Raw genomic sequence first — 12,213 nt, forward strand, 5'->3', positions numbered from 1 at the left:
CCACAGTTTGTGTGTTCCCATTGTGAGTTGTGGATTGGCAGCAACTTGACTGCCTAGTATGCGGAGCTATGATTATATCAAATACACTGGTGTACTTGCCAGTTTTTGCCTTGATGAGGTACTGTGTAATATAGAATTATTATTCAATCCAAACTCTGTTAATTTTATCTTCTTTCACAATACAGGGGAAAATATCAAAAGGAAAACTGATAAGGAGAAAACTCTTTTCAGCAACTAAGAAATTGTTATAACAGAGAAGAAAAGGCAATGAGAATCAATGAAATCAGTCATGTTCTTTTAATGTTAATGGGAAATAAGCATTCAGTCCTTGCTGTAAACTGTTACAGAATGGAAACTGGGGTCAGATTGTGGGTTATGATACAGCTCTTCCTCATTACACCCTTGCTGGACTGGGATACCAGTTCCTGCATTGCCACCCACAGGAGGATCCACCTCAAAATGGGCGCAGGGCTTCTGTGTGGCTTAGAGGTTGTTACACTGCTTGCCTCTCTCCTGCCATTAAATATGGGCAGGACTGAATTAACCATCAGTCGTAGCCCACTCATTCAAATTCCCCCTGGTTTCTAGGATATAAGTACGCCTCTTGCCTTCACAGTTGCACACAGAAACCTGAAAATGAATTGACTTAGTATGGTAATTGCAGCCTGAGTAAACAAGTAACTTGGAGGAAGAACTGTAAAAAGATATGAACTGTGTCACTCATCTCTGTGGGGTTTTAACTGAAATGCCCTGTGATTTATATGTATTCCTCCAAATATTGTGTTGCTGGTATGCCATGCAGAAGATATTTGAACTTCTGTTCTTTGGGTAAAAAAACCTCTCTGATGTGAGTTTGCTATTTCAATCCCATCAGATTATTGAATAAATTTGTTTTACTCAAAGACCAGTTGATTTTTCTTATGTATAAATGTATTTGTCAAAATACAGGGTTAATTTCTCATGACCCTAACACTTAGATCATTATCCAGAATTGAAAACAACTAAAACTTGTGGGTTGAGATAGGAATAGTTTAAGAATTGAAATAAAATAATAATAATAACGATAATAGCAGCAATGAAAGGGAAGATAACAGAAAGAGAGGGAAATATAACCCAAGAAAGACAAGTGATGCGCAATGCAATTGCTCACCACCCACTGACTGATGCTCAGCCAGTCCCTGAGCAGCGATCTGCACCTCCCAGCCAGCTCCCCCCAGTTTATATACTGGGCATGATGTCCCATGGTCTGGAATACCCCTTTGGCCAGTTTGGGTCAGCTGCCCTGGCTGTGTCCCCTCCCAACTCCTTGTGCCCCCCAGCCTTCTCGCTGGCTGGGCATGAGAAGCTGAAAAACCCTTGGCTTAGTCTAAACACTACTTAGCAACAACTGAAAACATCAGTGTGTTATCAACATTATCCTCATCCTAAATCCAAAATATAACATTATAGCAGCTACTAGGAAGAAAATTAACTCTGTCCCAGCTGAAACCAGGACACCAGGGAATCCTTCAGTTTGATTTCTCTATGTGTCTGAGAAGGACATAGAAAAAATACATATTAAGTTACTGTGTGTCTGTTTAATCAGATTTTTACATTTATCACTTACATGAATATATCTTAACTTCTGCTGCCATATCTGTTACTTACATTTTTAACACATTATGTCTGTTGTTAGGGTTTTTTTATTTATTTGTTTCATTTGTTATTGTTTTTTAAGTAGCACTTTGAAAGAATTATATTAAAGTCTTAAACCCTCAGCTTTGTAACACGTGATATTATTGGACTGTAATTTTTTTCCTGAGGTGTAGTTATCTTAGATGATATATGTTCATGAGAGAAACAATGCCCCATTTTTAATTGCATTTAGAATTTAAAATTTTGAGGAAAATATTACAATAGAGGTTGCTTTAATTCATGATTTATTAATTTATTTGTCTAACTTGGATTTTTAATTTAAACAAATGCAGAAAATGGGATATATATTACTGTGTGAAAGAACAATGCGCAGAAATACAGGATTTTTTAGATCCATCAGTTATAAAGTTTCTTTTCTGTGATTCGTATCAAAATAGAATTTTTGTTAAGAAAGTTGGTTTTACAGCTAGGAGACTTTAAGGCCACTGGAATGGAAGAAAGTAGATCAGAAAATGCTGCTTTGTCTGATTTCTTGGCCAGAAAGGACAAAGCTCTACTAAGAAATGGGACTGAAAAAGATGCTGTTTGTTTACATCATGCTGTAAAGCTACTGATAACCATACTAACAGCGAAGATTTCCTTATAAAGAAGGTGATTTTAATAAAAAAAAAACAAAAACAAAACAACAAACTGTACACAAAGAATGCAGGTTCCTGACGCATCCTTTGCAAACACTGCTAAACTTATTTCAAATAAGAAACAGTTCTCCAGATTTGGTATTCATACATAAAAGAAGCTTTACATTACTATTCAGTTAAAATCATATTTGTCATAATACTTTATTATATTTTTTCTTTTGTTTTAGCCATGGATGCAGATGTGACGAGTGAAAGCCTTTCATCTGTGCAGCAGCTTGGTGTTGAAATGACAGTCAGGTACATGGTATTAAAATATTTCTCTAGTGTATTTCTAGGATTTGTTTGATTTTCATGGAGTGACTTTAATGATATTTAATCCATCAACTCAGTGCTTTGTACTGTTTAAATCTAAAGATCGTCTTTAAGAAAATTAATTCTAACTTTGAAAATGAAAAAGGTATTAGCACATAATTAAATTATCTTTACAGATTATATAGGTTATTATCCTTTATTGTTGTAAAGGCTAATTGTAACTTGTTAGTGAGATTTACCATAAAATCACATTATCCTGAGTTATGTGTCTTTTTTTTCCTCACATTACTTCTCTAAATGGTTCTGTTTAGCTAAGCTTAGTTATATGCCATTTAAACAACATTTTATTTGGCTGGTAATTTTCAGAGCCACGGTGAAGGAAAAGCTAATGCATCTGTACTTCTACAGATTGTTATCTTTAGCATTAATATTTGAATTCTGATGCTAATAATTACACATACAATATACTTTGATGGAATTCTAAATAAGATACATGAAGAAAATGTGTCGTCTCTGTTAGAGTACTTGGTCCTTGCCACCACGGTCTCTAAAACTGAACTAAAAGGAATTTAGGTGAGGAATTGTAACACTGAGTAGCAGATGTTTGGTGTGTTATGACAGCTTAACTTTCACAGGCCTATTAAATATGAGCTCTTGCTTTTTAGGAATTAAATATTTAACCTTTAAACAGTTTTGGCTTTTAACTTTTTGTGCTAGATATGGAAAATTCCTAAACTTGCTAAAAGACCATGCTGAAAATGGGCTGTGCTTTGTGTTAATGAACTGTGAGAAATTTCTGAAAAAACAGCAAAGAACTGTGGTATCCTCGCTTTGTATCCTTCCTTGGTGGCATAAATTATATTGCCTAAAAATGCCAGTGGAATTTGAACTCTCAGTTTGGGCTTTTGATGGTGGTGTAAATGTGTAAAACATACTGAAAGAAAAAAAAAAAGCAGCACTTTTACTTTGAAATTTTGGTAATTTAAAATGCACACCCCACACACTCAAGAAAATCTTCACCCTTTTGTTCCCATACTTTGTTAAAATTGTAAGTCTCATTCATTTTTGTCATAAACTATCTTGGAGTAGGATCACATCTTTCTGTATGTGATAAAGAGTCTGCAGCAATGCACTTTTGAGCGTTAATGAGCATTGGTGGTACTCCCACAATACCAACATTGTTAATGGTATTGCCCATGTAATGATATGTGGCTGTAGTCTGATCAACAGGAGTTTTGACTTCTGACTCTTTTAAATCTACTGTGGAACTTTTTTTAAAAATAAAACAGATAGCCCTTTCCAACAAGCTTTGCTATATTCTTCAGGTGTTAGACTTACATGTCACTATTGAAATACACTTCAGGTATATTAGTCAGAATATGCTTAATCTCTTTTTTAAAGCTTTTCTTTTACCTCGGTTTTTTCCCATAATCTTCATAACTCCTATTTTCCTCCTCCGCCATTCTCCTTTCTGGTATTATAAGCACGCTTGTTTTGGTGTGGGGTTTTTTTGCATTTACTTGGTTTTTGTTTACTTTTGTTGATTTGGCTTGACTACTTATGGACTGGGAAAAAAGTAGTGTATAGGGAAAATAGCTTAAACCGTTTCTCTTAATTCAGTTTGAAAGGTAGTCGTGCCTCAAGAAGCTGCCTTCTGTGCAGCTATATTCCCCTTGTGTCATCTCTAACAAACCAGCTCTTGCCTCTTTGTGAATGGGCCTGGGGAGGAGGAGGAGGGCTGCAGTTCCTGCAGGGCAGCGAGGAGATCTCGGCCGAGTTCCTTAACCTTTTCACGCAGGCTGCTTGAGGGAGCACTATGCTGGCTACGACTGGTTTGCATCTTCTATCTTCCTCATAATGTCAGGGGACGGGGAGAAGACACTGATGTTTCTTCAGCGATTTTCACATCTTCTTGTTTCAGCATTTCTCTGGCCACCAAGACTGCATAAATCTGTAAGGATTTAAAAACTGTTTCTTTCTAACTGAATACATGACCCTGAAGAATACTCTCGGAAAAATATAGATTTGACATTTGCTCAAATGGTTGTTTAAAAGTAGTGGGATAACAGGTGGGCTGATAGTAAAGGCAATGTTATTGAATTTTAAAGCTGGCAGTAGACTTTGTTAGTGGCATTAAATTCTGTATGAAGGCTGCGATACTGTTGAATGACCTTTTTTTTATTACTACAGTCAGTGTGCAAGTCCATCCTTTTGATTTTTTTAGTAAAACTATCAGTTTTAAAATTTACTAAATACACTAAAATGTATTTAGTGAATTTTAAAAATTATTACTGCCCAAATACTGAATGCTTGACAATTTTAAATTATTAGTATTCTCAATACCTAAATGATTTCTTTTTCATAATGTACCTTGAAAACACAAAGACAAAATTCAATAATTAACCTATTTGCATAACTACCAGAATGTAAACTAAAATAAAATGTCAAAACATGAATGAGGAATTACCCAGCCAGTGGATTGTGATGCTGCCTACTGCAGGAAGGAGGAAAATTCCAAAGGATGTACCTTGGCCTTCTAGCATCAAGCCAAGGATTCATTACCTAGAAACCAGGCACTGATATCCAGAACTTGCCATACTGATAAAACCTCTGTTCCTCCTTTTGCTGCACAAAATAGTGAAATTCTACCAGCCATGCATACTGCAAAGAAATGTGCACACAGAAAACAACTTTAAATACCATAGAAGTTCTGTTCTATCCATCAGTAGATGGGGAAAAACACAATCCAACAGAAAGTAGTCTTTTTTCCCTTCTGTTCTTTTGTTTAAAATACAACAGTTTCTCCATCCCTGCTTTGACAAAGCTTACATGCAATAAAGAACTAGATTGCTAATGTAAATGAATAGTCAGGATCTATTTAATAACAGTTTCTAACTTTTAATTGTCTTTAGTTTAATAACTACATGTTTTTCCTGATGGTAGGTAGCACCAGCTTCTTTGTTTATTCTAGTTCCTGTCTCTAAAATAACTGGGATGACTTATATAAAAATATACACGTTTACTTGTAAGATATTGTTCTCAGCAAGGTATTTTAAAATAATACTTTTTTGTAGTCTGTAATCCTTTTCCTCAATTTTGTTGTTGTTGATGATGTTATTGTTGTTAATCAGATGCATCTGCCTATTACCACAGTGGAATCTGGCATCCATCCAGTCTATTTTTGCAGTGCTCACCACATTGAAATGTTGCTGAAAGCTGAGTTGCCACTTGTCTTTTCAGCCTTCCACATGTCTGGTTTCACTCCATCCCAGGTAACTGATGAAAACATATCAAAATATCATCAACTTTTTGACTGAAATCCACAAAATCAAGGACATTCAGGAACTACTGTGGTTTTTCTATACAGCACTTGTGTGGTGGTTATGAAACTTGGGGGTAAGAGATAGTATAGAATGCACAGTGACTTAAAGCATCTGAAAACAGAAAGCAACTGACTTTGGTAGAATAATGACAGTGTACTGCAGCTGATGACCTTCCATTATATGTTCATGCAGAAAACTCAAAAATAATATATACTAAAACTTCAGATTTATCATTAAATAAAATACCTTATTCCCTGGATTTTCTAAATTTTCCATAGGAGGGAAATGAGTAATTTAATACAGGTACATAATAGGAAGCAGTTCAGGTGATACTAGAGCAAAATTAATTTTATATGAGCTACCATAACTATTACAATCAGAGAACACACTATTCTTCTATATTAAAGAGATGTTACTAAAGAAGAATATTTACCTATAATGTTAGCTTTCATTTTATCTACTTACTACAATTCTTTGGTAATATGGAATGCTATGTTTGGAGCATTACTTGTGAAGACTACAGTCATGATGAAGCGTAAACAGCTTCATGCAATAATAGGTTAGATTGCCAATGCAAAGGACCTCTCACCACAGTAAGAAAGCTTATTGCTGTTCCAAGGCAAGAAATACATTTTTCATCTTATGCCTTCAAAATTCCTTTTTGCCACAAGATTTGCAGCTTAAGAGACTTCTTAATGGGGCCAGATGCCAGTGTGGTACAGATACTGCTTAAAACAGTCAGCTTGGTCTTTGAGGAGAGGAGATAGGAGTGAGGTGCTTATAATAAGCTTCCCATTTTGGCATGGGAAAACACACGGGGACAGTTGCTCCTTCCTCAACTATTCTTGCATGAGTTATACAGTATGCTTTTTTTTTATTGTTTGCACTCAGTTAATAATAGACTAGTTATTGTTCTAAAACGCTGAAAGATTTTTTGTTTGGGGATTTTTTTTTATTTTTTTTTATTTAATGTGTTACTGAAATGCCACTGGTGGGTGCCACTGTGTCTTCTGTGTGATTTTTGCAATTCTACTGCAGGATTAAAACCAAACAAACCCTGAACTGGGAAAACAACTCTGATGTATTAAGTGCTTGTGTGCATCAATAAATACCTGAAAACAGATTTAATGCCAGAGTATGGCTGCTGTCATCTATTTAGAATCTTGGTACTTCTGCTGCTGCATATTTTTAAACACTTTAAGGACTGATTAGCAGAAGATTTGTGGTCTAGAATTAAATGGAATCTGCTGTACACATCTTAATACATTGTAATTTAGAACTAGAAAAAGGAGTCACTATGTGTGTTCCATACCCACTTCATTAAAAGAAAACGTGTCATAGGGAAGGGCCTAACTAACATTCATTTGTAAGGCAAAGAACTACTTTAAAATCCCTGTTCAACACACCTTCATCACCCTCATTACCCTTCAGGCCATATTTTAAAAAAATCTTGAAAAAAATCACCTTCGCTTTCATTGGACTTTGAGGTTTATGTCTCAACCTCAGGATTTGCCAGAATATACTCAGATAAGTGAGATGCATGGATGCAGGGTGTTAATGTTTAGCAGAACTTACTGAAAGTCTATTCAGAGTCTGTGATTTAAAAAATGGTGATTCTTGGCTGCTTTTGTACTTTACCCCTTTTATTTTCATAAGTAGGGTAATGTTGTAGGAGAAAGGATCTGTAGTATAGAAAAGACATAAAGCTGATCAATTATGACTGAATGTCTACAGCAATTTAATTATATATCATTTCATTCTCATCTAGATTTGTCTGCAATGGATAACTCAGTGTTTCTGGAATTACATGGACTGGAGCGAGATCTGTCATTACATTGCTATATGTATTTTCCTTGGTCCTGATTATCAAATATATATGTGTATTTCTGTGTTCAGACACCTACAGCAAGACATCCTGAAGCACACCGAAGACCAAGATCTCCAGGTTTTTCTTAAAGTAAGTGTTTCTTTTTTAATTTTTCAATTGCTGAAGGGAAGCAAACCTCTTGATACTGAAGATAGGTATGTTACTTAATCCGAAGCTCTTACTGAATTTCACTTACTGATTTTAAGTGAGTGAAATAATACTTTAATTTTATTTACTTCCTGGCAGGAAATTGTGGTATAGGATTTTCCAGAGAATAGCTTTCCTGCATTTTGTCCCAATCAGTTCCCTTTGTAAGCAAAGTAAATAGCCACATTAAGTCATGAGGGCATTTGATTCAGTTCTATGTGGCTTCAATCTCATTAAACTAGATGTTCTCCAGAAAGGTGGGTTTACACGGTGGTCTCCTACTGAAGTTTGAAGAGATGTGGCACAAAGCTCAGTAAGCTGTTATTTTGAACAGAGGTCAATTACTGTACAACCACCAGCCTGACAATTTCACATTCTTTGCCATATTATAAAGTACATTTGGTTATTGGATTCTTTTTGCAGGGTACTGCTTAGCTATAGATGTAGTCACAAATAGATAAAAATATTTGACTCTTCTTCCCTGAGATGTTTCTGGTTTTTTCTCTGGTCTTTTTTTTTTTTCCCCTCCAGTCAAAATTCTTTTGAGAGCTATATATCTGCATCTTAGTCTGTCCAACGACAATAGTTTTCTGACTAGTTTGCATCCAAGTTAGATATTCTTAAATATGAATAATATGTCAGCTCAGTCATTTTCCTTGAAAATGTTTGGTACACAGTCTAATGAGTGAATTGTTTTGTTTGACCTGGTTTTGGTCAATGTAGCTTACAAACTACTTCATCTTGATGGGACAGTTTATGTAAATTATAAGAAAAGAGAATTTGTATGTTGTCACCTACAGTATAAACAGGCTAAAAATTTGACGCGGTACTGCTAAATTAATGAGAAATACTGTATATTAATGCACTACTGGAGTATTTACAATTCATTGAGTGACTACTGCAGATAAAGAGGAGTTAATACCATACTTGAACTGTACTCTTGGTTTTGATAGCTCTTAATTCATCTAAAGAAAAAAAAATATTCTGTCATTGTATTCATTCAATTTCAGCTATCTTATGGGCTTCATATGAGGGAGGTTACTTGGGTTTAATACTTAAGGCATTAGTCATCTGCCCTTTTATTGAAATAACCAAATTCAGTTTCAAGTTTAGCCTGTTTCTCAGCACAACATTCACAAATTTGGATTACTCTAGTGGAGCAATTCTCTTAAGTGGAAGTAGAAACTATTCTGAGAACATAATCAAAGTTAAGAAAAAAAAACAATACACCTACAACCTTTGAATACTAATTACATATTTTTTTAATGTAATGTCACATCTCGAACTTCATACTAGCAGTGGTCGTTTGCTATATGAACAAGTCCTGCTGCCTATTTTCCTTCCAAGAACCAATAGTACTTTCTATTTTTAAGCTTCTAAAATGCTTTATATCTGTAATGAAAAGATGATGATTTGATAGCAATACACCTTTGTTGCTATTATCTGGTAAGTAGTTCCAGCTAGCTATTAAAATTAAAAATATTTTCTTATAATATAAATATACTTTCATTTGCACATGAAAAAAGAAGTTGGAGAGACAACTTTGCTGTCAATTCAGATGACATTATGCCTAGCACTTCAAATAAGTAAAACATTCACCCTTTCAATGTGTCCTAGTGATAAAAAACAGATGACCACCTGTGAAAGAGATCATCTATTAGTCTATAATTTGCCTTCCCTCTGTGCAAAGACAAAAGTAGAAGTAACAAATTGTCCATGAACGTTTTTCCCTTTTTCTGGTTCTTTCTATTAGCTGAGATGGGTTACTAACGGTTACGATCCCTTTGAGATATCTTGAAGTTTCAGCATTAACTGAATTTTAAATTTATTGCTTGGTCTTTTATTAATCCTTTCATGGAAGGATGAATGTGCAGAGCTTTGTAATTTCCATATGTGAACTAAGAATACTGTAACCTGCCACCTCAGTAAACCTGTCTTGACTATCTTGGTTTCATTGGTTTCATTCGGATAAAATAGAGAAACTGGCGCTACAGGGTTTGTGACTTGTTGTAATAGCACGTGTAGGCCAGTAAGTAATTTAGCTACTCTTCACTTTATTTTCTGTAAGTATAGGCCATATTATTGACAACTAAGTTGCTGACTAATGCTTTAATACATGCACACATTTAATCAATATAGAATTTGACTGCTTAAAAAAAGAAAAAGAATTAAATACCTGCTACAGTTCTCTATTGGAGTCAGTTTTCTTTTCCACTGTAGTCACCCTTCTCACAGTGCAGAGCATGAAGAGCAGCTTGGAAGGTAAAATCATGCCTTTGCTTTCCCTGGTGAGTAGGGGAGGAGGAATATAAAGACCATCTTAAATTCCTGTTCAGATGCCAAAGTGCAACCTTCCAAGCCCGAGTGGATGTTCTCAGGAGAATTCTAGGTAGCAGAGATGCACAGTCAATACACCAGCAGATACAACATGTGTCTACACAGACTGTCTGGCTCCAGAGAGCTGCTTGTAGCACATGCTGCCAACAGTGGTAATACTCCTTAGTACGTGGTGGGCACACAAGTTGTTCCATTTCAAAGCAACAACACATTCACCCATTTTACCTAGACTGTTCTTCAGGACCCTGCTTTCTGCGGTGCATCCTCCCTCTCCCTCTAAAATAGTAGTCACGAGAAGGAACATGGCCTGTTGGCTTCTTTTTCCTGAGGGCACCTTCTTTTACTCCTAAGTTTTTGAATAGGTAAGGATTAATCGTTTGTGGTGATGCAGAAGTGTTTATTCTGTTTTTATTTAAGCACTTCATAAAGATCTTTCTTATTGATTTTAAAAACAAGTATCTGCTGTTACTCTCTTGGTTTTATTGAGAATCTAGTTTGATATAAAAGCCACATTAACAAACTTCTTGCATGCCATATGCCAGTATAGAAATCTTGAAAAAAATATTTTAGTACCTGGCTTTGCCTTCTTAAAGCTTGCTTTGTTTTCCTTAAAAATCTTTATATGGCATGTTCTCTAAAAATGAGATGAACACTGTCCACCTGAAAGATTTGTTACCAAGATTGTGATTAGAAAGAACTGTATGGAAGCAGTTATTACCAATTCTTTATTTCTAAATGAAATGTAATAAAGTGTGTGTATTTTAAACACCCAGGCTGTGACAAGCAGAACAAGATAAGCTATCTTTAGAAGCTTGGAATTCATTAAATTTGAGTTGTACATCTTTTTTTCCTAGCTAATACATGTTTTCTGTGTGTATTTGTGCAGGAAGAAGCACTCCATGGTTTTCAAGTGAGCAATTATTTAGAATACATGGAAAGCTTGGAGGCAATCTACAGACCTATGCTGCTGAAAGACATGAGGAGCATAAGAGTGCAGAATACATAGATGAAGCAAACACGCACTTTATTTTCTAGTTTTGGTTACATCTTTTAAAAGGATGATGATTGATTGATATGTCGGTCTCACCTAAAATAAGTCGTGCTGTGTAAATGTACATATTGTAAAATAAGTAAGGAAGGTTTTCAGAATATAGTTTTTGCAAAAGGACTTAATCTAAGTTTGATGACCTAAAATACCACATTTTTCCAGACAGGCTATATGCACAACCTCATTTTCCGTTAGCAGCTTCAGAACCCACTTGTAGGATGTGCTGAAATGTCTTCCTTAGAACATAAGTCTTCCTTATAAAGCCTTGAACCTGTTCCCAACTCATTGCATTATTGTCATCTCCTTGTAGCACAGTCCTAAAACCTGCGTATTTTGATAGGGTCTGACAAAGTGATTTTTCTTAGAAACAACTCCTAGTGTATATTCATATGCATGAAAAGTCAGCAAATGAAAAACAAATTCCCTCTATGCAGCTGTTCTGACTTTGTGGATAAAGTTGAGAAAATGGGGTGTTCAAACACATGCAATGAAAAAAGACTGATATTCCTGTCTTTTTTTATTTTAAATAAATAATTTTATGTCATAAAACATCTATTTGTAACATACGGTCTCTATCTGCATAAGTGAATGAGAAGTCCTTGAGTGGCCTAGTTTTCATATCTCTGGAAAATGATCGTTTTTAAAGATTCTGGTTTCATTCAGACAGGAAAACTAATAAGAAGCTTCATCTGTGCTTGCCTTTCATCATCAATGAAAAGCAAGAATTAAGGCTGCTAGATATTTTCTAACACCAGTGCAGTGTAAGTAAAACGTCAACATTGTTGAAGTAAGTTGACTGAAATTCCCAATTTCAAGAGAAACATGGTTTTCTTGAGGAGTGCTGCATCCCATTTGCTGTAAGGATAGGTTTTAGGTAACAGTCAGCAGGCAGCTAAGGAAACATTC

General features: G+C 35.3%; 1 protein-coding gene across 1 annotated transcript in view; it reads left to right on the forward strand.

The window, feature by feature from the left end:
- The window catches only part of TBC1D32 (TBC1 domain family, member 32), an 85,876-nt gene extending 74,611 nt beyond the window's left edge, over positions 1–11,265 (forward strand). Inside the window, exons 27-32 of the mRNA XM_010585847.1 lie at positions 2,501–2,570; positions 3,303–3,418; positions 4,384–4,538; positions 5,717–5,857; positions 7,677–7,865; positions 11,146–11,265. Of these exons, the coding sequence (XP_010584149.1) occupies positions 2,501–2,570; positions 3,303–3,418; positions 4,384–4,538; positions 5,717–5,857; positions 7,677–7,865; positions 11,146–11,265 (791 nt within the window). The remainder of the gene's footprint in view (positions 1–2,500; positions 2,571–3,302; positions 3,419–4,383; positions 4,539–5,716; positions 5,858–7,676; positions 7,866–11,145) is intronic.
- The last annotated feature ends 948 nt before the right edge of the window (positions 11,266–12,213 follow it).

This window comes from Haliaeetus leucocephalus, unplaced genomic scaffold (genome assembly GCF_000737465.1).
Source record: "Haliaeetus leucocephalus isolate CR32 unplaced genomic scaffold, Haliaeetus_leucocephalus-4.0 Scaffold130, whole genome shotgun sequence".
NCBI classification, from domain to species: Eukaryota; Metazoa; Chordata; class Aves; order Accipitriformes; family Accipitridae; genus Haliaeetus; species Haliaeetus leucocephalus.